Below are 26,573 nucleotides of genomic sequence, written 5' to 3'. Positions count from 1 at the left end.
CTTTTAACTTAATTAAAGAATGTGTTTAAACAGTAATCTCAGCCCAAAAAAACAATAAACACACTGAGAGCCAATTCTACTAGCGATGGGGCCGAGCAGACCCACACTTCCACCTATTTGCAGAGAGTCCCTTTGAAGTGGCTGTCTGGAACCAGCTACTCGTGTTGCTTCGACGCCAGCTTGGTGCCTTATGAAGAACGAGGGCTGCGGACGTAGCCGGCAGTATACATCCCACCCACTCCGCGTCCCCGAACATAAATAGCACTTGAGAATCTCCCTGGCCAGTCAGAAGATGTCTCGGCTGGCTGAGAGAGCCCTGTGTCTGTTTGCTGCCCTGGTCCTCCACTCCAGTGGTCCGACAGGTAATTTTGTTACCGCAGCTTCCAGCTCTGCCTTCGCTGCTGACATCAGATGTCGATAATGTTCGGGGTTAAAAGGAAAAGTAGTTAGGTTAAGAAATTAATGGCTGGGGTTACGTGGTGTCAGTCAGTTGGAGCTGAGCAACGTTGTCTGGCAGCTGACTACACCTTTTGGTACTAAGCGTTACAGTCAAGAGACTTGCAACAGGCCTTGTATGTCGTTTAGGGCTTTTATTAGAATACAAAGGATGATTCTTCAGCTATCTGTCTTGCAGCTTAAAAAGCTAACAATTTTTGAGTATTTTTTAAAAACAGTTTTAATGCAATTAACGATTTTATGATTATTGTTCTCGCTGAGTAGGTGCTGGAGTTCTGACTGATCCCCGGAACATCGTGTTCAAGGAGAGGCACTGCTGCAGGAGACAACCTCATTATATCTTCATAGGAAAAGGTTAGAGAAGATCCCAAGGGCCTTCCATAGTCTCTGTCCCTCTTGCTCTTATAATCTGTTTCTAAATGTACACTGAGTCTGCTCAATCTATCCGTCCCGTATCTCCAGATTCCCTCTGCCTCTAACTCTCTAAAGATAAATCTATACTTGCAAATTGAGTGTCGGTACTGAACATTCTTCATTTTTCACCAATGCTAAATAGACAGTATAAATCTGGAGTCAGGGTTCGATCTGAGCCTGGAATAAGACTCGCTGGAGCGGACACCATGGAGTGTAAATCCAGTGGGATCACCGAAGAAGGCCATTCGACCCGTCTTGCCCACACCGACTCTCAGCTAGCCCCATTCCCCGGTCCTTTCCCCGTAGCCCTACATTTATTTTTCCTTCAGATACTTATCCAACTCCCTTTTGAAAGATAAAATTGAATCTGCCTCCACCACTCCTTCAGGCAGTGTATTGCAGATCTCGCTGTGCAAAACAAGTTTTTTCTTACAGAAACATAGAAAATAGGTGCAGGAGTAGGCCATTCGGCCCTTCGAGCCTGCACCACCATTCAATAAGATCATGGCTGATCATTCCCTCAGTACCTCTTTCCTGCTTTCTCTTCATACCCCTTGATCCCTTTAGCTGTAAGGGCCATATCTAACTTCCTCTTGAATATATCCAATGAAGTGGCATCAACAACTCTCTGCGGTAGGGAATTCCACAGGTTAACAACTCTCTGAGTGAAGAAGTTTCTCCTCATCTCAGTCCTAAATGGCTTACCCCTTATCCTTAAACTATGTCCCCTGGTTCTGGACTTCCCCAACATCGGGAACATTATTCCTGCATCTAACCTGTCCAGTCCCGTCAGAATTTTTATGTTTCTGTGAGATCCATTCTCATCCTTCTAAACTCCAGTGAATACAGGAGTTTATGTCGCCTTTGGTTCTTTTGCCAATCACCTTAAATCTGTGTCCTCTGGTTCTCGATCCTTTATCCAATGGGAACAGTTTCTCTCTATCTACCCTGTCTAGACCCCTCATGATTTTGAACACCTCTATCAAATCTCCTCTCAATCTTCTCTACTTCAAGAAGAACAACCCCAACTTCTCCAGTCTAGCAACATAACTGAAGTCCCTCATTCCTGGAATAATTCTTGTAAATCTTTTCTGCACCCTCTCTAAAGCCTTCACATCCTTCCTAAAGTGTGGTGCCCAGAATTGGACACAGTACTCCAGTTGGGGCTGAACCAGTGTTTTATACAGGTTCATCATAATTTCCACACATTTGTACTCTATTTATGAAGCCCAGGATCCCGTAAGCCTCTCAAACTTGATTTACAAAACGGTCACTATGCATTGGATATCCTGGAAAATGTTGTGAACCCACACCTAGGCTCAATTTAACTGTTTAGATAGTTGTGACTTTTCCCCAAATACCTAAATGTTTAACTGGTAAGGTGACAGCCCTGCCCCAGCCTGTATCCTGGCAATGCACAGCTCCTGTCTGGGCACAGAGAGCAAAAAACTCCAGATGCTGGAAGTGTGAACCCAGAACACAAAATGCTATAAACACTCAGCAGATCAGCTAGCTTCTGTGAGGAGTCAACATTGCAGGGATGGACCTGTCTGGGCAGGACTGGCAGGAGCCAGGTAGTGGAATCCAAACTTTCACTTCCTCTCTCTGACCCGTAGCTGCACTGTAAATGCACCTAATTTCTCTTTCCATCAATAATCTCTCTCTCTCCACTTCCCCCTCTCTCTTTTAATTTCTGGTTGAGTGGGAATGGTCTCATTCTGCAAGTCTGTCACTTCTTTCCCCTATATTTCTTCTTTTTGATTAATTCCACACTGCCTATTTCCCCCTCCGCAACATCTCCCGTCTCCGCCCCTGCCTCAGCCATCTGCTGCTGAAACCCTCATCCATGCCTGTATTATCTCTAGACTTGACTACTCCAATGCACTCCTGGCTGGCCTCCCATGTTCTACACTACGTAAACTTGAGGTCATCCAAAACTCGGCAGCCCATGTCCTAACTCACACCAAGTCCCATTCACACATCACATCACCCCTGTGCTCGCTGACCTACATTGGCTCCCGGTTAAACAATGCCTTGATTTCAAAATTCTCATCCTTGTTTACAAATCCCTCCATGGCCACGCCCCTCCCTATCTCTAATCTACTTCAGCCTCACAAACCCCCCCAAGATATCTGCGCTCCTCAAATTCTGCTTTCTTGAGCATCCCTGATTATAACTGTTCAACCATTGGTGGCTGTGCTTTCAGCTGCCTAGGCCCCAAGCTCTGGAACTCTCTCCCTAAACCTCTCCGTGCCTCTATCCTCCTTTAAGCTGCTCCTGAAAACTGACCTCTTTCACCAAGCTTTTGGTCATCTTCTCTAATTTCTTCTTTTGTGGCTCGGTGTCAAATTCATTTGTTTTGTCATAAAACACTCCTGTTGGTATGCCTTGAGATGTTTTATGACGGTAGAGGCGCTATATAAATAAGTTATTGTTGCTTTCTTGTGGTGCTTTTAATAGGCACAGTTGAAAAGATTTTTTTTAGATGATGTGATTTCTATTTCAAATATAGTGTAAATATAGGCCATCCTCCTCCTTCATGATGCTACTATTTTTTCCTGGCAGATATCTCCGGCAGCCCTGTCAGTGTGGACATTGGGAAGTGTAATTCTCACTGTGGCAGCCCCCAGACATCGGCACACTATAGCTCTGAATTCCTGGGATTCCCTAAACATCTCTCAATGCTGGAACAACTCCGAACAAACGAGGTGATTCTATTTACAACACTCTTCATTTTAACTCACAGAAACTTTAAAATTGAAACTAACACGGTAATTTGTAAAGAAACGACGCGAGTTAGTTTCCGTGGTGGGGGTGTCTCCCGCTCATCCTCTAACTTTGGCAAAAGGGACACTGAAACCCGAGAGAAACAACGTAAATATTTCCAGTTTCTTAGGAACAAGGGTACGCCATTCAGCCCCTCAAGCATGTTCTGTCATTTAATTAGATTATGGCTGATCTGTATCTTAACTCCACCTACCCGCCTTGCTTCTGTAATGCTTAATACTCTGTCAAAAATCTATCAATCTCAGTTTTGACATTTTCAGTTGACCCCTAACCTCAACAGCTTTTTGGGGAGAGTTCCAGATTTCCACAACAGGTCTCGATAGCTCTTCCGCCAAGGTTAGGGCGGATGATCATGAGCAACCCGCGGAAACTCACCTCCACAGAGTTCGCTTTGGAATAAAAATAGAAAATGCTGGAAACACTCAGCAGCATCTGTGGAGAGAGGAACAGAGTTAACGTTTCAGGTCATTGATCTCTGACCAGAAACTGTTCAACGTAAGAGAACAGAGGTTTTGGGCAGATTGATGGATTTTATAGCTGTGGGACCAAAACAAGCGTAGGAAATTTACAGGCAATAATATAAGGAGAGGAAGCTGCAGCAGCCAACAGCCTGGGATAGGGGCCTTCCGTTAGTGTCTGAGATAGGGGCGGTCTGTTAGTGTCTGAGATAGGGGCCGTCTGTTAGTGTCTGAAATAGGGGCGGTCTGTTCTTGCCTGAGATAGGGGCAGTCTGTTAGTGTCTGAGCTGGGGGCCGTCTGTTAGTGTCTGAGATAGGGGCCGTCTGTTAGTGTCTGAGATAGGGGCCGTCTGTTAGTGCCTGAGATAGGGGCGTTCTGTTAGTGTCTGAGATAGGAGCAGTCTGTTAGTGTCTGAGCTGGGGTTCGTCTGTTAGTGTCTGAGCTGGGGTTCGTCTGTTAGTGTCTGAGCTGGGGGCCGTCTGTTAGTGTCTGAGATAGGGGCCATCTGTTAGTGTCTGAGATAGGGGCCGTCTGTTAGTGCCTGAGATAGGGGCGTTCTGTTAGTGTCTGAGATAGGGGCAGTCTGTTAGTGTCTGAGCTGGGGGCCGTCTGTTAGTGTCTGAGCTGGGGGCCGTCTGTTAGTGTCTGAGATGGAGCCGTCTGTTAGTGTCTGAGACAGGGGCTGTCTGTTCATGTCTGAGAGAGAGGCAGTCTGTTAATGTCTGAGATAGGGGCGGTGTGTTAGTGTCTGAGATAGGGGCCGTCTGTTAGTGTCTGAGATAGGGGCAGTCTGTTAGTGTCTGAGATAGGAGCCGTCTTCGTGTCTGAGATATGGTCAGTCTGTTCGTGCCTGAGATAGGGGCCGTCTGTTAGTGTCTGAGATATGGTCAGTCTGTTCGTGCCTGAGATAGGGGCAGTCTGTTAGTGCCTGAGATAGGGGCAGTCTGTTAGTGCCTGAGATAGGGGCAGTCTGTTAGTGCCTGATATAGGGGCAGTCTGTTAGTGCCTGATATAGGGGCAGTCTGTTAGTGCCTGAGATAGGGGCAGTCTGTTAGTGCCTGAGATAGGGGCAGTCTGTTAGTGCCTGAGATAGGGGCAGTCTGTTAGTGCCTGAGATAGGGGCAGTCTGTTAGTGCCTGAGATAGGGGCGGTGTGTTAGTGTCTGAGATAGGGGCCGTCTGTTAGTGTCTGAGATAGGGGCAGTCTGTTAGTGTCTGAGATAGGGGCAGTCTGTTAGTGTCTGAGATAGGAGCCGTCTTCGTGTCTGAGATATGGTCAGTCTGTTCGTGCCTGAGATAGGAGCCGTCTTCGTGTCTGAGATATGGTCAGTCTGTTAGTGCCTGATATGGGGCCGTCTGTTAGTGCCTGAGATAGGGGCAGTCTGTTAGTATCTGAGATATGGTCAGTCTGTTCGTGCCTGAGATAGGGGCCGTCTGTTAGTGTCTGAGATATGGTCAGTCTGTTCGTGCCTGAGATAGGGGCCGTCTGTTAGTGCCCGAGATAGGGGCCGTCTGTTTGTGTCTGAGATCGTGGGGGTCTGTTAGTGTCTGAGATAGTGGCCGTTTGTTAGTGTCTGAGATAGGGGCCGTTTGTTGGTGTCGGAGATAGGGGCCGTCTCTTAGTGTCTGAGATAGGGTCCGTCTGTTAGTGCCTGAGATAGGGGCAGTCTGTTAGTGCCTGAGATAGGGGCAGTCTGTTAGTGCCTGAGATAGGGGCAGTCTGTTAGTGCCTGAGATAGGGGCAGTCTGTTAGTGCCTGAGATAGGGGCAGTCTGTTAGTGCCTGAGATAGGGGCAGTCTGTTAGTGCCTGATATAGGGGCAGTCTGTTAGTGCCTGAGATAGGGGCAGTCTGTTAGTGCCTGAGATAGGGGCAGTCTGTTAGTGCCTGAGATAGGGGCAGTCTGTTAGTGCCTGAGATAGGGGCAGTCTGTTAGTGCCTGAGATAGGGGCAGTCTGTTAGTGCCTGAGATAGGGGCAGTCTGTTAGTGCCTGAGATAGGGGCAGTCTGTTTGTGTCTGAGATCGTGGGGGTCTGTTAGTGTCTGAGATAGGGGCCGTCTTTTAGTATTGGAGATGGAGCCGTCTGTTAATGTCTGAGATAGAGGCCATCTGTTGGTGTCTGAGATAGGGGCGCTCTGTTAGAGTCTGAGATAGGGGCCGTCTGTTAGTGTCTGAGATAGGGGCCGCCTGTTAATGTCTGATATAGGGGCGCTCTGTTAGTGTCTGAGATAGGGGCCGTCTGTTAGTGTCTGAGATAGGGGCCGCCTGTTCGTGTCTGAGATCGTGGGGGTCTGTTGGTGTCGGAGATAGGGGCCGTCTGTTGGTGTCTGAGATAGCGGAATCTGTCAGTGTCTGAGATAGGGGCAGACTGTTCGTGTCTGAGATAGGGGCAGTCTGTTAGTGCCTGAGATAGGGGTGTTCTGTTAATGTCTAAGATATGGGCAGTCTGTTAGTATCGGAAATGGAGCCGTCTGTTAGTGTCTGAGACAGGGGCTGTCTGTTAGTGTCTGAGACGGGGGCAGTCTGTTAGTGCCTGAGATAGGGGCAGTCTGTTAGTGCCTGAGATAGGGGCAGTCTGTTAGTGTCTGAGATAGTGGCAGTCTGTTAGTGCCTGAGATAGGGGCGTTCTGTTAGTGTCTGAGATAGGGGCAGTCTGTTAGTGTCTGAGCTGGGGGCCGTCTGTTAGTGTCTGAGCTGGGGGCCGTCTGTTAGTGTCTGAGATGGAGCCGTCTGTTAGTGTCTGAGACAGGGGCTGTCTGTTCATGTCTGAGAGAGAGGCAGTCTGTTAATGTCTGAGATAGGGGCGGTGTGTTAGTGTCTGAGATAGGGGCCGTCTGTTAGTGTCTGAGATAGGGGCCGTCTGTTAGTGTCTGAGATAGGGGCAGTCTGTTAGTGTCTGAGATAGGGGCAGTCTGTTAGTGTCTGAGACAGGAGCCGTCTTCGTGTCTGAGATATGGTCAGTCTGTTCGTGCCTGAGATAGGGGCCGTCTGTTAGTGTCTGAGATATGGTCAGTCTGTTCGTGCCTGAGATAGGGGCAGTCTGTTAGTGCCTGAGATAGGGGCAGTCTGTTAGTGCCTGAGATAGGGGCAGTCTGTTAGTGCCTGAGATAGGGGCAGTCTGTTAGTGCCTGATATAGGGGCAGTCTGTTAGTGCCTGAGATAGGGGCAGTCTGTTAGTGCCTGAGATAGGGGCAGTCTGTTAGTGCCTGAGATAGGGGCAGTCTGTTAGTGCCTGAGATAGGGGCAGTCTGTTAGTGCCTGAGATAGGGGCAGTCTGTTAGTGCCTGAGATAGGGGCAGTCTGTTAGTGCCTGAGATAGGGGTGTTCTGTTAATGTCTAAGATATGGGCAGTCTGTTAGTATCGGAAATGGAGCCGTCTGTTAGTGTCTGAGACAGGGGCTGTCTGTTAGTGTCTGAGACGGGGGCCGTCTGTTCGTTCCTGAGATAGTGGCGTTCTGTTAGTGTCTGAGATAGGGGCAGTCTGTTAGTGTCTGAGATAGTGGCCGTCTGTTAGTATCTGAGTTGGGGCAATCTGTTCGTGTCTGAGATATGGTCAGTATGTTTGTGCCTGAGATCGGGGCTGTCTGTTAGTGCCTGAGATAGGGGCTGTCTGTTAGTGCCTGAGATAGGGGCTGTCTGTTCGTGTCTGAGATAGGGGCAGTCTGTTAGTGCCTCAGATCGGGGCAGTCTGTTAGTGTCTGAGATAGTGGCTGTCTGTTAGTGTCTGAGATCGGGGCCATCTGTTGGTGTCTGAGATAGGGGCAGTCTATTAGTGTCTGAGATAGGGGCCGTCTATTAGTGTCTGAGATAGGGGCCGTCTATTAGTGTCTGAGATAGGGGCCGTCTATTAGTGTCTGAGATAGGGGCCGTCTGTTAGTGTCTGAGATAGGGGCCGTCTGTTGGTGTCCAAGACAGCGGCGGTCTGTTAGCGCCTGAGATAAGGGCCGTCCGTTAAGTGTCTGTGATAGGGGCAGTCTGTTAGTGTCTGAGCGAGGCACAGTCTCTGAGCTAGGGGCAGTCTGTTAGTGTTTGAGATTGGGGCGTTCTGTTAGTGTCTGAGATAGTGGCGTTCTGTTACTGTCTGAGATAGGGGCCGTCTGTTAGTATCGGAGATGGAGCCGTCTGTTAATGTCTGAGATAGAGGCAGACTGTTAATGTCTGAGATAGGGGCGTTCTGTTGGTGTCTGAGATAGTGGCCGTCTGTTGGTGTCGGAGATAGGGGCCATCTGTTAGTGTCTGAGATAGGGGCAGTCTGTTAGTGTCTGAGATAGGGGCAGTCTGTTAGTGTCTGAGATAGGGGCAGTCTGTTAGTGCCTGAGATAGGGGCAGTCTGTTAGTGCCTGAGATAGGGGCAGTCTGTTAGTGCCTGAGATAGGGGCAGTCTGTTAGTGCCTGAGATAGGGGCAGTCTGTTAGTGCCTGAGATAGGGGCAGTCTGTTAGTGCCTGAGATAGGGGCAGTCTGTTAATGCCTGATATAGGGGTGTTCTGTTAATGTCTGAGGCAGGGGCAGTCTGTTATTGCCAGAGATACGGGCAGTCTGTTGGTGCCTGATATAGGGGCAGTCTGTTCGTGCCTGAGATAGGGGCCGTCTGTGAGTACCTGAGATAGGGACCGTCTGTTGGTGTCTGAGATAGGGGCAGTCTGTTAGTGTCTGAGATAGGGGCAGTCTGTTAGTGCCTGATATAGGGGCAGTCTGTTTGTGTCTGAGATAGGGGCCGTCTCTTAGTGTCTGAGAGAGGGGCAGTCTGTTAGTGTCTGAGATAGGGGCAGTCTGTTAGTGCCTGATATAGGGGCAGTCTGTTTGTGTCTGAGATAGGGGCCGTCTCTTAGTGTCTGAGAGAGGGACAGTCTGTTAGTGTCTGAGATAGGGCCCGTCTGTTAATGTCTGAGATAGAGGCAGTCTGTTAATGTCTGAGCTCGGGGCAGTCTCTGAGAAAGGGGCATTCTGTTCGTGTCTGAGATAGGGGCGTTCTGTTCGTGTCTGAGATAGGGGCCTTCTGTTCATGTCTGAGATAGGGGCCGCCTGTTAGTGTCTGAGATAGGGGCCGCCTGTTAGTGTCTGAGATAGGGGCAGTCTGTTAGTGTCTGAGATAGGGTCATTCTGTTAGTATCTGAGATAGGGGCACTCTGTTCGTGTCTGAGATAGGGGCTGTCTGTTCGTGTCTGAGAGAGGGGCAGTCTGTTAGTGTCTGAGATAGGGGTGTTCTGTTAGTGTCAGAGATGGGGGCAGTCTGTTAGTGTCTGAGATAGGGGCTGTCTGAGATGGGGGCAGTCTGTTCGTGTCTGAGATAGTGGCCGTCTGTTCGTGTCTGAGATAGGGGCCGTCTCTTAGTGCCTGAGATAGGGGCGTTCTGTTACCCACTGAGATAGGGGCCGTCTGTTAGTATCGGAGATTGAGGCAGTCTGTTAATGTCTGAGATAGGGGCCGTCTGTTAGTGCCTGAGATAGGGGCATTCTGTTAGTGTCTGAGATAGGGGCCGCCTGTTAGTGTCTGAGATAGGGGCATTCTGTTTGTGTCTGAGATAGGGGCAGTCTGTTAGTGTCTGAGATAGGGGCTGTCTGTTAGTGTCTGAGATAGGGGCAGTCTCTTAGTGTCTGAGATAGGGGCATTCTGTTTGTGTCTGAGATAGGGGCAGTCTGTTAGTGTCTGAGATAGGGGCTGTCTGTTAGTGTCTGAGATAGGGGCAGTCTGTTAGTGTCTGAGATAGGGGCAGTCAGTTAGTGTCTGAGATAGGGGCAGTCTGTTAGTGTCTGATATAGGGGCAGTCTCTTAGTGCCTGAGAGAGGGGCAGTCTGTTCGTGCCTGAGATAGGGGCAGTCTGTTAGTGTCTGAGATCGGGGCAGTCTGTTAGTGTCTGAGAAAGGGGCCGTCTGTTAGTGCCTGAGATAGGGGCCGTCTGTGAGTACCTGAGATAGGGGCCGTCTGTTAGTGTCTGAGCTTGGGCAGTCTGTTAGTGTCTGAGCTCGGGCAGTCTGTTAGTGTCTGAGCTCGGGGCAGTCTCTGAGATAGCGACAGTCTGTTAGTGTCTGAGATAGGGGCAGTCTGTTAGTGTCTGAGATAGGGGCCGTCTGTTGGTGTCTGAGATAGGGGCAGTCTGTTAGTGCCTGAGATAGGGGCAGTCTGTTCATGTCTGAGATAGGGGCCGTCTGTTAATGTCTGAGATAGGGGCCGTCTGTTAATGTCTGAGATAGAGGCAGTTTGTTAATGTCTGAGATAGAGGCAGTCTGTTCATGTCTGAGATAGGGGCGTTCTGTTAGTGTCTGAGATAGGGGCTGTCTGAGATGGGGGCAGTCTGTTCGTGTCTGAGATAGTGGCCGTCTGTTAGTATCGGAGATAGTGGCCGTCTGTTAGTATCGGAGATAGGGGCCGTCTGTTAGTATCGGAGATAGGGGCACTCTGCTAATGTCTGAGATAGGGGCACTCTGTTAATGTCTGAGATAGGGGCAGTCTGTTCGTGTCTGAGATAGGGGCAGTCTGTTGGTGTCTGAGCTCGGGGCAGTCTCTGAGAAAGGGGCAGTCTGTTAATGTTTGAGATAGGGGCAGTCTGTTAGTGTTTGAGATAGGGGCAGTCTGTTAGTGTTTGAGATAGGGGCAGTCTGTTCGTGTCTGAGATAGGGGCAGTCTGTTAGTGTCTGAGATAGGGGCCGTCTGTTGGTGTCTGAGATAGGGGCAGTCTGTTAGTGCCTGAGAAAGGGGCAGTCTGTTAGTGTCTGAGATAGGGCAGTCTGTTAGTGCCTGAGATAGCGGCAGTCTGTTAATGTCTGAGATAGGGGCACTCTGTTAATGTCTGAGATAGGGGCAGTCTGTTCGTGTCTGAGATAGGGGCAGTCTGTTAGTGTCTGAGCTCGGGGCAGTCTGTTAGTGTCTGAGATCGGGGCACTCTGTTCGTGTCTGAGATAGGGGCACTCTATTAGTGTCTGAGATAGGGGCTGTCTGTTCGTGTCAGAGATAGGGGCAGTCTGTTAGTGTCTGAGATAGGGGCTGTCTGTTAGTGTCTGAGATAGGGGCCGCCTGTTAGTGTCTGAGATAGGGGCAGTCTCTTAGTGTCTGAGAGAGGGGCAGTCTGTTCGTGTCTGAGGTAGGGGCGTTCTGTTAGTGTCAGAGATGGGGGCAGTCTGTTAGTGTCTGAGATAGGGGCTGTCTGAGATGGGGGCAGTCTGTTCGTGTCTGAGATAGTGGCCCTCTGTTCGTGTCTGAGATAGGGGCCGTCTGTTAATGTCTGAGATAGGGGCCGTCTGTTAGTGTCTGAGCTCGGGCAGTCTGTTAGTGTCTGAGCTCGGGGCAGTCTCTGAGATAGCGACAGTATGTTAGTGTCTGAGATAGGGGCAGTCTGTTAGTGTCTGAGATAGGGGCTGTCTGTTAGTGCCTGAGATTGGGGCAGTCTGTTAGTGCCTGAGATTGGGGCAGTCTGTTAATGTCTGAGATAGGGGCAGTCTGTTAATGTCTGAGATAGGGGCCGTCTGTTAATGTCTGAGATAGAGGCAGTCTGTTAATGTCTGAGATAGAGGCAGATTGTTAATGTCTGAGATAGGGGCCGTCTGTTAATGTCTGAGATAGAGGCAGTCTGTTAATGTCTGAGATAGAGGCAGTCTGTTAATGTCTGAGATAGGGGCCGTCTGTTCGTGTCTGAGATAGGGGCTGTCTGTTAATGTCTGAGCTAGGGGCAGTCTGTTAGTGTCTGAGCTCGGGGCAGTCTCTGAGAAAGGGGCAGTCTGTTAGTGTCTGAGATAGGGGCGTTCTGTTAGTGTCTGAGATAGGGGTATTCTGTTAGTGTCTGAGATAGGGGCGTTCTGTTAGTGTCTGAGATAGGGGCGTTCTGTTAGTGTCTGAGATAGGGGCGTTCTGTTAGTGTCTGAGATAGGGGCGTTCTGTTAGTGTCTGAGATAGGGGCGTTCTGTTAGTGTCTGAGATAGGGGCTGTCTGTTAGTGCCTGAGATTGGGGCAGTCTGTTAATGTCTGAGATAGGGGCAGTCTGTTAATGTCTGAGATAGGGGCCGTCTGTTAATGTCTGAGATAGAGGCAGTCTGTTAATGTCTGAGATAGAGGCAGATTGTTAATGTCTGAGATAGGGGCCATCTGTTAATGTCTGAGATAGAGGCAGTCTGTTAATGTCTGAGATAGAGGCAGTCTGTTAATGTCTGAGATAGGGGCCGTCTGTTCGTGTCTGAGATAGGGGCTGTCTGTTAATGTCTGAGCTAGGGGCAGTCTGTTAGTGTCTGAGCTCGGGGCAGTCTCTGAGAAAGGGGCAGTCTGTTAGTGTCTGAGATAGGGGCGTTCTGTTAGTGTCTGAGATAGGGGTATTCTGTTAGTGTCTGAGATAGGGGCGTTCTGTTAGTGTCTGAGATAGGGGCGTTCTGTTAGTGTCTGAGATAGGGGCGTTCTGTTAGTGTCTGAGATAGGGGCGTTCTGTTAGTGTCTGAGATAGCGGCGTTCTGTTAGTGTCTGAGATAGGGGCGTTCTGTTAGTGTCTGAGATAGGGGCGTTCTGTTAGTGTCTGAGATAGGGGCGTTCTGTTCGTGTCTGAGATAGGGGCGTTCTGTTAGTGTCTGAGATAGGGGCGTTCTGTTAGTGTCTGAGATAGGGGCGTTCTGTTAGTGTCTGAGATAGGGGCGTTCTGTTAGTGTCTGAGATAGGGGCGTTCTGTTAGTGTCTGAGATCGGGGCAGTCTCTTAGTGTCTGAGAGAGGGGCAGTCTGTTCGTGCCTGATATCGGGGCAGTCTGTTAGTGTCTGAGAGAGGGGCAGTCTGTTAGTGTCTGAGATCGGGGCAGTCTGTTAGTGTCTGAGATCGGGGCAGTCTGTTAGTGTCTGAGAAAGGGACCGTCAGTTAGTGTCTGAGCTAGGGGCCGCCTGTTAGTGTCTGAGATAGGGGCAGTCTGTTAGTGTCTGAGATAGGGGCATTCTGTTAGTGTCTGAGATAGGGGCGTTCTGTTAGTGTCTGAGGTAGGGGCGTTCTGTTAGTGTCTGAGATAGGGGCCGTCTGTGAGTACCTGAGATAGGGGCCGTCTGTTAGTGCCTGAGATAGGGGCCGTCTGTTAGTGCCTGAGATAGGGGCAGTCTGTTAGTGCCTGAGATAGGGGCAGTCTGTTAGTGTCTGAGATCGGGCAGTCTGTTAGTGTCTGAGCTCGGGGCAGTCTCTGAGATAGCGACAGTCTGTTAGTGTCTGAGATAGGGGCAGTCTGTTAGTGTCTGAGATAGGGGCCGTCTGTTGGTGTCTGAGATAGGGGCAGTCTGTTAGTGCCTGAGATAGGGGCAGTCTGTTCATGTCTGAGATAGGGGCAGTCTGTTAATGTCTGAGATAGGGGCCGTCTGTTAATGTCTGAGATAGAGGCAGTCTGTTAATGTCTGAGATAGAGGCAGTCTGTTCGTGTCTGAGATAGGGGCCGTCTGTTCGTGTCTGAGATAGGGGCTGTCTGTTAATGTCTGAGCTAGGGGCAGTCTGTTAGTGTCTGAGCTTGGGGCAGTCTCTGAGAAAGGGGCAGTCTGTTAGTGTCTGAGATAGGGGCGTTCTGTTAGTGTCTGAGATAGGGGCGTTCTGTTAGTGTCTGAGATAGGGGCGTTCTGTTAGTGTCTGAGATAGGGGCGTTCTGTTAGTGTCTGAGATAGGGGAGTTCTGTTAATGTCTGAGCTAGGGGCAGTCTGTTAGTGTCTGAGCTCGGGGCAGTCTCTGAGAAAGGGGCAGTCTGTTAGTGTCTGAGCTCGGGGCCGTCTGTGAGTACCTGAGATAGGGGCAGTCTGTTAGTGTCTGAGCTCGGGTAATCTGTTAGTGTCTGAGCTCGGGGCAGTCTCTGAGATAGCGACAGTCTGTCAGTGTCTGAGATCGGGGCAGTCTGTTAATGTCTGAGATAGAGGCAGTCTGTTAATGTCTGAGATAGGGGCCGTCTGTTAGTGTCTGAGATAGGGGCACTCTATTGATGTCTGAGATAGGGGCGTTCTGTTAGTGCCTGAGATAGGGGCAGTCTGTTAGTGCCTGAGATAGGGGCAGTCTGTTAGTGCCTGAGATAGGGGCAGTCTGTTAGTGCCTGAGATAGGGGCAGTCTGTTAGTGTCTGAGATAGGGGCCGTTTCTTCGTGTCTGAGATAGGGGCGTTCTGTTAGTGCCTGAGATGGCCAGTCTGTTAGTGCCTGAGATAGGGGCCGTCTGTTAGTGCCTGAGATAGGGGCATTCAGTTCGTGTCTGAGATAGGGGCCGTCTGTTAATGTCTGAGATAGGGGCGTTCTGTTAGTATCTGAGATAGGGGCAGTCTGTTAGTGCCTGAGATAGGGGCAGTCTGTTAGTGCCTGAGATACAGGCAGTCTGTTAGTGCCTGAGATAGGGGCAGTCTGTTAATGTCTGAGATAGGGGCAGTCTGTTAATGTCTGAGATAGGGGCATTCTGTTAGTGTCTGAAATAGGGGCCGTCTGTTCGTGTCTGAGATAGGGGCCGTCTGTTAATGTCTGAGATAGGGGCTGTCTGTTAATGTCTGAGATAGGGGCCGTCTGTTAATGTCTGAGATAGGGGCCGTCTGTTAGTGTCTGAGATAGGGGCCGTCTGTTCGTGTCAGAGATGGGGGCGGTCTGTTAATGTCTGAGATAGCGGCAGTCTGTTAGTGTCTGAGATTGGGGCAGTCTGTTAATGTCTGAGATAGGGGCAGTCTGTTAGTGCCTGAGATAGGGGCAGTCTGTTAATGTCTGAGATAGGGGCAGTCTGTTAATGTCTGAGATAGGGGCCGTCTGTTGGTGTCTGAGATAGGGGCAGTCTGTTAGTGTCTGAGATCGGGGCTGTCTGTTAATGTCTGAGATAGAGGCAGTCTGTTAGTGTCTGAGATTGGGGCAGTCTGTTAGTGCCTGATATCGGGGCAGTCTCTTAGTGTCTGAGAGAGGGGCAGTCTGTTCGTGTCTGAGATAGGGGTGTTCTGTTAGTGTCAGAGATGGGGGCTGTCTGAGATGGGGGCAGTCTGTTCGTGTCTGAGCTCGGGGCAGTCTGTTAGTGTCTGAGATCGGGGCACTCTGTTCGTGTCTGAGATAGGGGCACTCTATTAGTGTCTGAGATAGGGGCTGTCTGTTCGTGTCTGAGATAGTGGAAGTCTGTTAGTGCCTGATATAGGGGCAGTCTCTTAGTGTCTGAGATAGGGGCCGTCTGTTCGTGTCAGAGATAGGGGCCGCCTGTTAGTGTCTGAGATAGGGGCCGCCTGTTAGTGTCTGAGATAGGGGCAGTCTCTTAGTGTCTGAGATAGGGGCGTTCTGTTAGTGTCAGAGATGGGGGCAGTCTGTTAGTGTCTGAGATAGGGGCTGTCTGAGATGGGGGCAGTCTGTTCGTGTCTGAGATAGTGGCCCTCTGTTCGTGTCTGAGATAGGGGCCGTCTGTTAGTGCCTGAGATAGGGGCAGTCTGTTAGTGCCTGAGATAGGGGCAGTCTGTTAGTGTCTGAGATAGGGGCAGTCTGTTAGTGCCTGATATAGGGGCAGTCTGTGAGTACCTGAGATAGGGGCCGTCTGTTAGTGTCTGAGCTTGGGCAGTCTGTTAGTGTCTGAGATCGGGGCAGTCTGTTAGTGTCTGAGAAAGGGGCCGTCAGTTAGTGTCTGAGATAGGGGCGTTCTGTTAGTGTCTGAGATAGGGGCGTTCTGTTAGTGTCTGAGATAGGGGCGTTCTGTTAGTGTCTGAGATAGGGGCGTTCTGTTAGTGTCTGAGATAGGGGCGTTCTGTTAGTGTCTGAGATAGGGGCGTTCTGTTAGTGTCTGAGAAAGCGGCAGTCTGTTAGTGCCTGAGATAGGGGCCGTCTGTGAGTACCTGAGATAGCGGCCGTCTGTTAGTGTCTGAGCTTGGGCAGTCTGTTAGTGTCTGAGCTCGGGCAGTCTGTTAGTGTCTGAGCTCGGGGCAGTCTCTGAGATAGCGACAGTCTGTTAGTGTCTGAGATAGGGGCAGTCTGTTAGTGTCTGAGATAGGGGCCGTCTGTTGGAGTCTGAGATAGGGGCAGTCTGTTAGTGCCTGAGATAGGGGCAGTCTGTTAATGTCTGAGATAGGGGCAGTCTGTTAAATGTCTGAGATAGGGGCCGTCTGTTAATGTCTGAGATAGAGGCAGTCTGTTAATGTCTGAGATAGAGGCAGTCTGTTAATGTCTGAGATAGGGGCCGTCTGTTAATGTCTGAGATAGAGGCAGTCTGTTAATGTCTGAGATGGAGGCAGTCTGTTAATGTCTGAGCTAGGGGCAGTCTGTTAGTGTCTGAGCTCGGGGCAGTCTCTGAGAAAGGGGCAGTCTGTTAGTGTCTGAGATAGGGGCTGTCTGTTCGTGTCTGAGATAGGGGCGTTCTGTTAGTGTCTGAGATAGGGGCGTTCTGTTAGTGCCTGAGATAGGGGCCGTCTGTGAGTACCTGAGATAGGGACCGTCTGTTGGTGTCTGAGATAGGGGCCGTCTGTGAGTACCTGAGATAGGGGCAGTCTGTTAGTGTCTGAGATAGGGGCCGTCTGTTAATGTCTGAGATAGGGGCCGTCTGTTAATGTCTGAGATAGCGGCAGTCTGTTAGTGCCTGAGATAGGGGCCGTCTGTGAGTACCTGAGATAGGGGCCGTCTGTTAGTGTCTGAGCTTGGGCAGTCTGTTAGTGTCTGAGCTCGGGCAGTCTGTTAGTGTCTGAGCTCGGGGCAGTCTCTGAGATAGCGACAGTCTGTTAGTGTCTGAGATAGGGGCAGTCTGTTAGTGTCTGAGATAGGGGCCGTCTGTTGGTGTCTGAGATAGGGGAGTCTGTTAGTGCCTGAGATAGGGGCAGTCTGTTAATGTCTGAGATAGGGGCAGTCTGTTAATGTCTGAGATAGGGGCCGTCTGTTAATGTCTGAGATAGAGGCAGTCTGTTAATGTCTGAGATAGAGGCAGTCTGTTAATGTCTGAGATAGGGGCCGTCTGTTCGTGTCTGAGATAGGGGCTGTCTGTTAATGTCTGTGCTAGGGGCAGTCTGTTAGTGTCTGAGCTCGGGGCAGTCTCTGAGAAAGGGGCAGTCTGTTAGTGTCTGAGATAGGGGCTGTCTGTTCGTGTCTGAGATAGGGGCGTTCTGTTAGTGTCTGAGATAGGGGCGTTCTGTTAGTGTCTGAGATAGGGGCGTTCTGTTAGTGTCTGAGATAGGGGCGTTCTGTTAGTGTCTGAGATAGGGGCGTTCTGTTAGTGTCTGAGATAGGGGCGTTCTGTTAGTGTCTGAGATAGCGGCGTTCTGTTAGTGTCTGAGATAGGGGCGTTCTGTTAGTGTCTGAGATAGGGGCGTTCTGTTAGTGTCTGAGATAGGGGCGTTCTGTTAGTGTCTGAGATAGGGGCGTTCTGTTAGTGTCTGAGATAGGGGCCTTCTGTTAATGTCTGAGATCGGGGCCGCCTGTTAGTGTCTGAGATAGGGGCCGCCTGTTAGTGTATGAGATAGGGGCAGTGTCTGAGATAGGGGCTGTCTGTTAGTGTCTGAGATAGGGGCTGTCTGTTAGTGTCTGAGCTAGGGGCAGTCTGTTAGTATCTGAGCTCGGGGCAGTCTCTGAGATTGGGGCAGTCTGTTAGTGTCTGAGATAGGGGCAGTCTGTTAGTGCCTGATATCGGGGCAGTCTGTTCATGTCTGAGATAGGAGCGTTCTGTTAGTGTCTGAGATAGGGGCTGTCTGAGATGGGGGCAGTCTGTTCGTGTCTGAGATAATGGCCGTCTGTTAGTATCGGAGATAGGGGCCGTCTGTTAGTATCGGAGATAGGGGCACTCTGTTAATGTCTGAGATAGGGGCACTCTGTTGGTGTCTGAGCTCGGGGCAGTCTCTGAGAAAGGGGCAGTCTGTTAATGTTTGAGATAGGGGCAGTCTGTTAGTGTTTGACATAGGGGCAGTCTGTTAGTGTCTGAGATAGGGGCGTTCTGTTAGTGTCTGAGATAGGGGCATTCTCTTAGTGTCTGAGATAGGGGCTGTCTGTTCGTGTCTGAGATAGGGGCAGTCTGTTAGTGTCTGAGATAGGGGCTGTCTGTTAGTGTCTGAGATAGGGGCAGTCTGTTTATGTCTGAGCTCGGGGCACTCTCTGAGAAAGGGGCATTCTGTTAGTGTCTGAGATAAGGGCTGTCTGTTAGTGTCTGAGATAGGGGCAGTCTGTTACTGTTTGAGATAGGGGCAGTCTGTTAGTGCCTGATATCGGGGCAGTCTATTCATGTCTGAGATAGGGGCGTTCTGTTAGTGTCTGAGATAGGGGCTGTCTGAGATGGGGGCAGTCTGTTCGTGTCTGAGATAGTGGCCGTCTGTTAGTATCGGAGATAGTGGCCGTCTGTTAGTATCGGAGATAGGGGCCGTCTGTTAGTATCGGAGATAGGGGCACTCTGTTAATGTCTGAGATAGGGGCACTCTGTTAATGTCTGAGATAGCGGCAGTCTGTTCGTGTCTGAGATAGGGGCAGTCTGTTGGTGTCTGAGATAGGGGCAGTCTGTTGGTGTCTGAGCTCGGGGCAGTCTCTGAGAAAGGGGCAGTCTGTTAATGTTTGAGATAGGGGCCGTCTGTGAGTACCTGAGATAGGGGCAGTCTGTTAGTGTCTGAGCTCGGGTAGTCTGTTAGTGTCTGAGCTCGGGGCAGTCTCTGAGATAGCGACAGTCTGTCAGTGTCTGAGATAGGGGCCGTCTGTTAGTGTCTATGTAGGGGCACTCTATTGATGTCTGAGATAGGGGCATTCTGTTGGTGTCTGAGATAGGGGCCATCGGTTAATGTCTGAGATAGAGGCAGGCTGTTAGTGCCTGATTTCGGGGCAGTCTGTTAGTGTCTCAGATAGGGGCTGTTTCTTCGTGTATGAGATAGGGGCGTTCTGTTAGTGCCTGAGATAGGGGCAGTCTGTTAGTGCCTGAGATAGGGGCAGTCTGTTAGTGCCTGAGATCGGGGCAGTCTGTTAGTGTCTGAGATAGGGGCCGTTTCTTCGTGTCTGAGATAGGGGCGTTCTGTTAGTGCCTGAGATGGCCAGTCTGTTAGTGCGTGAGATAGGGGCCGTCTGTTAATGTCTGAGATGGGGGCCGCCTGTTAGTGTCTGAGATAGGGGCGTTCTGTTAGTGTCTGAGATAGGGGCAGTCTGTTAGTGCCTGAGATAGGGGCAGTCTGTTAGTGTCTGAGATAGGGCAGTCTGTTAGTGCCTGAGATAGCGGCAGTCTGTTAATGTCTGAGATAGGGGCACTCTGTTAATGTCTGAGATAGGGGCAGTCTGTTCGTGTCTGAGATAGGGGCAGTCTGTTAGTGTCTGAGCTCGGGGCAGTCTGTTAGTGTCTGAGATCGGGGCACTCTGTTCGTGTCTGAGATAGGGGCACTCTATTAGTGTCTGAGATAGGGGCTGTCTGTTCGTGTCTGAGATAGTGGAAGTCTGTTAGTGCCTGATATAGGGGCAGTCTCTTAGTGTCTGAGATAGGGGCCGTCTGTTCGTGTCAGAGATAGGGGCCGCCTGTTAGTATCTGAGATAGGGGCCGCCTGTTAGTGTCTGAGATAGGGGCAGTCTCTTAGTGTCTGAGATAGGGGCATTCTGTTAGTGTGTGAGATAGGGGCAGTCTGTTAGTGTCTGAGATAGGGGCAGTCTGTTAGTGTCTGAGATAGGGGCTGTCTGTTAGTGTCTGAGATAGGGGCCGCCTGTTAGTGTCTGAGATAGGGGCAGTCTCTTAGTGTCTGAGAGAGGGGCAGTCTGTTCGTGTCTGAGGTAGGGGCGTTCTGTTAGTGTCAGAGATGGGGGCAGTCTGTTAGTGTCTGAGATAGGGGCTGTCTGAGATGGGGGCAGTCTGTTCGTGTCTGAGATAGTGGCCCTCTGTTCGTGTCTGAGATAGGGGCCGTCTGTTAATGTCTGAGATAGGGGCCGTCTGTTAGTGTCTGAGCTCGGGCAGTCTGTTAGTGTCTGAGCTCGGGGCAGTCTCTGAGATAGCGACAGTATGTTAGTGTCTGAGATAGGGGCAGTCTGTTAGTGTCTGAGATAGGGGCTGTCTGTTAGTGCCTGAGATTGGGGCAGTCTGTTAGTGCCTGAGATTGGGGCAGTCTGTTAATGTCTGAGATAGGGGCAGTCTGTTAATGTCTGAGATAGGGGCCGTCTGTTAATGTCTGAGATAGAGGCAGTCTGTTAATGTCTGAGATAGAGGCAGATTGTTAATGTCTGAGATAGGGGCCGTCTGTTAATGTCTGAGATAGAGGCAGTCTGTTAATGTCTGAGATAGAGGCAGTCTGTTAATGTCTGAGATAGGGGCCGTCTGTTCGTGTCTGAGATAGGGGCTGTCTGTTAATGTCTGAGCTAGGGGCAGTCTGTTAGTGTCTGAGCTCGGGGCAGTCTCTGAGAAAGGGGCAGTCTGTTAGTGTCTGAGATAGGGGCGTTCTGTTAGTGTCTGAGATAGGGGTATTCTGTTAGTGTCTGAGATAGGGGCGTTCTGTTAGTGTCTGAGATAGGGGCGTTCTGTTAGTGTCTGAGATAGGGGCGTTCTGTTAGTGTCTGAGATAGGGGCGTTCTGTTAGTGTCTGAGATAGCGGCGTTCTGTTAGTGTCTGAGATAGGGGCGTTCTGTTAGTGTCTGAGATAGGGGCGTTCTGTTAGTGTCTGAGATAGGGGCGTTCTGTTAGTGTCTGAGATAGGGGCGTTCTGTTCGTGTCTGAGATAGGGGCGTTCTGTTAGTGTCTGAGATAGGGGCTGTCTGTTAGTGCCTGAGATTGGGGCAGTCTGTTAGTGCCTGAGATTGGGGCAGTCTGTTAATGTCTGAGATAGGGGCAGTCTGTTAATGTCTGAGATAGGGGCCGTCTGTTAATGTCTGAGATAGAGGCAGTCTGTTAATGTCTGAGATAGAGGCAGATTGTTAATGTCTGAGATAGGGGCCATCTGTTAATGTCTGAGATAGAGGCAGTCTGTTAATGTCTGAGATAGAGGCAGTCTGTTAATGTCTGAGATAGGGGCCGTCTGTTCGTGTCTGAGATAGGGGCTGTCTGTTAATGTCTGAGCTAGGGGCAGTCTGTTAGTGTCTGAGCTCGGGGCAGTCTCTGAGAAAGGGGCAGTCTGTTAGTGTCTGAGATAGGGGCGTTCTGTTAGTGTCTGAGATAGGGGTATTCTGTTAGTGTCTGAGATAGGGGCGTTCTGTTAGTGTCTGAGATAGGGGCGTTCTGTTAGTGTCTGAGATAGGGGCGTTCTGTTAGTGTCTGAGATAGGGGCGTTCTGTTAGTGTCTGAGATAGCGGCGTTCTGTTAGTGTCTGAGATAGGGGCGTTCTGTTCGTGTCTGAGATAGGGGCGTTCTGTTCGTGTCTGAGATAGGGGCGTTCTGTTCGTGTCTGAGATAGGGGCGTTCTGTTAGTGTCTGAGATAGGGGTGTTCTGTTAGTGTCTGAGATAGGGGCGTTCTGTTAGTGTCTGAGATCGGGGCAGTCTCTTAGTGTCTGAGAGAGGGGCAGTCTGTTCGTGCCTGATATCGGGGCAGTCTCTTAGTGTCTGAGATAGGGGCAGTCTGTTAGTGTCTGAGATCGGGGCAGTCTGTTAGTGTCTGAGATCGGGGCAGTCTGTTAGTGTCTGAGAAAGGGACCGTCAGTTAGTGTCTGAGCTAGGGGCCGCCTGTTAGTGTCTGAGATAGGGGCAGTCTGTTAGTGTCTGAGATAGGGGCGTTCTGTTAGTGTCTGAGATAGGGGCGTTCTGTTAGTGTCTGAGGTAGGGGCGTTCTGTTAGTGTCTGAGATAGGGGCCGTCTGTGAGTACCTGAGATAGGGGCCGTCTGTTAGTGTCTGAGATAGGGGCAGTCTGTTAGTGCCTGAGATAGGGGCAGTCTGTTAGTGTCTGAGATCGGGCAGTCTGTTAGTGTCTGAGCTCGGGGCAGTCTCTGAGATAGCGACAGTCTGTTAGTGTCTGAGATAGGGGCAGTCTGTTAGTGTCTGAGATAGGGGCCGTCTGTTGGTGTCTGAGATAGGGGCAGTCTGTTAGTGCCTGAGATAGGGGCAGTCTGTTCATGTCTGAGATAGGGGCAGTCTGTTAACGTCTGAGATAGGGGCCGTCTGTTAATGTCTGAGATAGAGGCAGTCTGTTAATGTCTGAGATAGAGGCAGTCTGTTCGTGTCTGAGATAGGGGCCGTCTGTTCGTGTCTGAGATAGGGGCTGTCTGTTAATGTCTGAGCTAGGGGCAGTCTGTTAGTGTCTGAGCTTGGGGCAGTCTCTGAGAAAGGGGCAGTCTGTTAGTGTCTGAGATAGGGGCGTTCTGTTAGTGTCTGAGATAGGGGCGTTCTGTTAGTGTCTGAGATAGGGGCGTTCTGTTAGTGTCTGAGATAGGGGCGTTCTGTTAGTGTCTGAGATAGGGGCGTTCTGTTAATGTCTGAGCTAGGGGCAGTCTGTTAGTGTCTGAGCTCGGGGCAGTCTCTGAGAAAGGGGCAGTCTGTTAGTGTCTGAGCTCGGGGCCGTCTGTGAGTACCTGAGATAGGGGCAGTCTGTTAGTGTCTGAGCTCGGGTAGTCTGTTAGTGTCTGAGCTCGGGGCAGTCTCTGAGATAGCGACAGTCTGTCAGTGTCTGAGATCGGGGCAGTCTGTTAATGTCTGAGATAGAGGCAGTCTGTTAATGTCTGAGATAGGGGCCGTCTGTTAGTGTCTGAGATAGGGGCACTCTATTGATGTCTGAGATAGGGGCGTTCTGTTAGTGCCTGAGATAGGGGCAGTCTGTTAGTGCCTGAGATAGGGGCAGTCTGTTAGTGCCTGAGATAGGGGCAGTCTGTTAGTGCCTGAGATAGGGGCAGTCTGTTAGTGTCTGAGATAGGGGCCGTTTCTTCGTGTCTGAGATAGGGGCGTTCTGTTAGTGCCTGAGATGGCCAGTCTGTTAGTGCCTGAGATAGGGGCATTCTGTTAGTGTCTGAAATAGGGGCCGTCTGTTCGTGTCTGAGATAGGGGCCGTCTGTTAATGTCTGAGATAGGGGCTGTCTGTTAATGTCTGAGATAGGGGCTGTCTGTTAATGTCTGAGATAGGGGCCGTCTGTTAGTGTCTGAGATAGGGGCCGTCTGTTCGTGTCAGAGATGGGGGCGGTCTGTTAATGTCTGAGATAGCGGCAGTCTGTTAGTGTCTGAGATTGGGGCAGTCTGTTAATGTCTGAGATAGGGGCAGTCTGTTAGTGCCTGAGATAGGGGCAGTCTGTTAATGTCTGAGATAGGGGCAGTCTGTTAATGTCTGAGATAGGGGCCGTCTGTTGGTGTCTGAGATAGGGGCAGTCTGTTAGTGTCTGAGATCGGGGCTGTCTGTTAATGTCTGAGATAGAGGCAGTCTGTTAGTGTCTGAGATTGGGGCAGTCTGTTAGTGCCTGATATCGGGGCAGTCTCTTAGTGTCTGAGAGAGGGGCAGTCTGTTCGTGTCTGAGATAGGGGTGTTCTGTTAGTGTCAGAGATGGGGGCTGTCTGAGATGGGGGCAGTCTGTTAGTGTCTGAGATCGGGGCACTCTGTTCGTGTCTGAGATAGGGGCACTCTATTAGTGTCTGAGATAGGGGCTGTCTGTTCGTGTCTGAGATAGTGGAAGTCTGTTAGTGCCTGATATAGGGGCAGTCTCTTAGTGTCTGAGATAGGGGCCGTCTGTTCGTGTCAGAGATAGGGGCCGCCTGTTAGTGTCTGAGATAGGGGCGTTCTGTTAGTGTCAGAGATGGGGGCAGTCTGTTAGTGTCTGAGATAGGGGCTGTCTGAGATGGGGGCAGTCTGTTCGTGTCTGAGATAGTGGCCCTCTGTTCGTGTCTGAGATAGGGGCCGTCTGTTAGTGCCTGAGATAGGGGCAGTCTGTTAGTGCCTGAGATAGGGGCAGTCTGTTAGTGTCTGAGATAGGGGCAGTCTGTTAGTGTCTGATATAGGGGCAGTCTGTGAGTACCTGAGATAGGGGCCGTCTGTTAGTGTCTGAGCTTGGGCAGTCTGTGAGTACCTGAGATAGGGGCAGTCTGTTAAATGTCTGAGATAGGGGCCGTCTGTTAATGTCTGAGATAGAGGCAGTCTGTTAATGTCTGAGATAGAGGCAGTCTGTTAATGTCTGAGATAGGGGCCGTCTGTTAATGTCTGAGATAGAGGCAGTCTGTTAATGTCTGAGATAGAGGCAGTCTGTTAATGTCTGAGCTAGGGGCAGTCTGTTTGTGTCTGAGCTCGGGGCAGTCTCTGAGAAAGGGGCAGTCTGTTAGTGTCTGAGATAGGGGCTGTCTGTTCGTGTCTGAGATAGGGGCGTTCTGTTAGTGTCTGAGATAGGGGCGTTCTGTTAGTGTCTGAGATAGGGGCGTTCTGTTAGTGTCTGAGATAGGGGCGTTCTGTTAGTGTCTGAGATAGGGGCGTCTGTTAGTGTCTGAGATAGGGGCGTTCTGTTAGTGTCTGAGATAGGGGCGTTCTGTTAGTGTCTGAGATAGGGGCGTTCTGTTAGTGCCTGAGATAGGGGCCGTCTGTGAGTACCTGAGATAGGGACCGTCTGTTGGTGTCTGAGATAGGGGCCGTCTGTGAGTACCTGAGATAGGGGCCGTCTGTTAGTGTCTGAGCTTGGGCAGTCTGTTAGTGTCTGAGCTCGGGCAGTTTGTTAGTGTCTGAGCTCGGGGCAGTCTCTGAGATAGCGACAGTCTGTTAGTGTCTGAGATAGGGGCAGTCTGTTAGTGTCTGAGATAGGGGCCGTCTGTTGGTGTCTGAGATAGGGGAGTCTGTTAGTGCCTGAGATAGGGGCAGTCTGTTAATGTCTGAGATAGGGGCAGTCTGTTAATGTCTGAGATAGGGGCCGTCTGTTAATGTCTGAGATAGAGGCAGTCTGTTAATGTCTGAGATAGAGGCAGTCTGTTAATGTCTGAGATAGGGGCCGTCTGTTCGTGTCTGAGATAGGGGCTGTCTGTTAATGTCTGTGCTAGGGGCAGTCTGTTAGTGTCTGAGCTCGGGGCAGTCTCTGAGAAAGGGGCAGTCTGTTAGTGTCTGAGATAGGGGCTGTCTGTTCGTGTCTGAGATAGGGGCGTTCTGTTAGTGTCTGAGATAGGGGCGTTCTGTTAGTGTCTGAGATAGGGGCGTTCTGTTAGTGTCTGAGATAGGGGCGTTCTGTTAGTGTCTGAGATAGGGGCGTTCTGTTAGTGTCTGAGATAGGGGCGTTCTGTTAGTGTCTGAGATAGGGGCGTTCTGTTAGTGTCTGAGATAGCGGCGTTCTGTTAGTGTCTGAGATAGGGGCGTTCTGTTAGTGTCTGAGATAGGGGCGTTCTGTTAGTGTCTGAGATAGGGGCGTTCTGTTAGTGTCTGAGATAGGGGCGTTCTGTTAGTGTCTGAGATAGGGGCGTTCTGTTAGTGTCTGAGATAGGGGCCTTCTGTTAATGTCTGAGATCGGGGCCGCCTGTTAGTGTCTGAGATAGGGGCCGCCTGTTAGTGTATGAGATAGGGGCAGTGTCTGAGATAGGGGCTGTCTGTTAGTGTCTGAGATAGGGGCTGTCTGTTAGTGTCTGAGCTAGGGGCAGTCTGTTAGTATCTGAGCTCGGGGCAGTCTCTGAGATTGGGGCAGTCTGTTAGTGTCTGAGATAGGGGCAGTCTGTTAGTGCCTGATATCGGGGCAGTCTGTTCATGTCTGAGATAGGAGCGTTCTGTTAGTGTCTGAGATAGGGGCTGTCTGAGATGGGGGCAGTCTGTTCGTGTCTGAGATAATGGCCGTCTGTTAGTATCGGAGATAGGGGCCGTCTGTTAGTATCGGAGATAGGGGCACTCTGTTAATGTCTGAGATAGGGGCACTCTGTTGGTGTCTGAGCTCGGGGCAGTCTCTGAGAAAGGGGCAGTCTGTTAATGTTTGAGATAGGGGCAGTCTGTTAGTGTTTGAGATAGGGGCAGTCTGTTAGTGTCTGAGATAGGGGCGTTCTGTTAGTGTCTGAGATAGGGGCCGCCTGTTAGTGTCTGAGATAGGGGCCGCCTGTTAGTGTCTGAGATAGGGGCATTCTCTTAGTGTCTGAGATAGGGGCTGTCTGTTCGTGTCTGAGATAGGGGCAGTCTGTTAGTGTCTGAGATAGGGGCTGTCTGTTAGTGTCTGAGATAGGGGCAGTCTGTTTATGTCTGAGCTCGGGGCACTCTCTGAGAAAGGGGCATTCTGTTAGTGTCTGAGATAAGGGCTGTCTGTTAGTGTCTGAGATAGGGGCAGTCTGTTACTGTTTGAGATAGGGGCAGTCTGTTAGTGCCTGATATCGGGGCAGTCTATTCATGTCTGAGATAGGGGCGTTCTGTTAGTGTCTGAGATAGGGGCTGTCTGAGATGGGGGCAGTCTGTTCGTGTCTGAGATAGTGGCCGTCTGTTAGTATCGGAGATAGTGGCCGTCTGTTAGTATCGGAGATAGGGGCCGTCTGTTAGTATCGGAGATAGGGGCACTCTGTTAATGTCTGAGATAGGGGCACTCTGTTAATGTCTGAGATAGCGGCAGTCTGTTCGTGTCTGAGATAGGGGCAGTCTGTTGGTGTCTGAGATAGGGGCAGTCTGTTGGTGTCTGAGCTCGGGGCAGTCTCTGAGAAAGGGGCAGTCTGTTAATGTTTGAGATAGGGGCCGTCTGTGAGTACCTGAGAT

At 50.6% G+C, this 26,573-nt stretch overlaps 1 protein-coding gene across 1 annotated transcript in view; it reads left to right on the top strand.

The window, feature by feature from the left end:
- Positions 1-292: 292 nt before the first annotated feature.
- The window catches only part of pnhd (pinhead), a 79,100-nt gene continuing 52,819 nt past the window's right edge, over positions 293-26,573 (top strand). The window contains exons 1-3 of the mRNA XM_070860683.1: positions 293-362; positions 721-810; positions 3,436-3,578. Of these exons, the coding sequence (XP_070716784.1) occupies positions 293-362; positions 721-810; positions 3,436-3,578 (303 nt within the window). The remainder of the gene's footprint in view (positions 363-720; positions 811-3,435; positions 3,579-26,573) is intronic.

The sequence above is a fragment of the Pristiophorus japonicus genome, chromosome 18 (genome assembly GCF_044704955.1).
Source record: "Pristiophorus japonicus isolate sPriJap1 chromosome 18, sPriJap1.hap1, whole genome shotgun sequence".
Lineage (NCBI taxonomy): Eukaryota > Metazoa > Chordata > Chondrichthyes > Pristiophoridae > Pristiophorus > Pristiophorus japonicus.
This window is presented reverse-complemented; position numbering and strand designations above follow the sequence as displayed.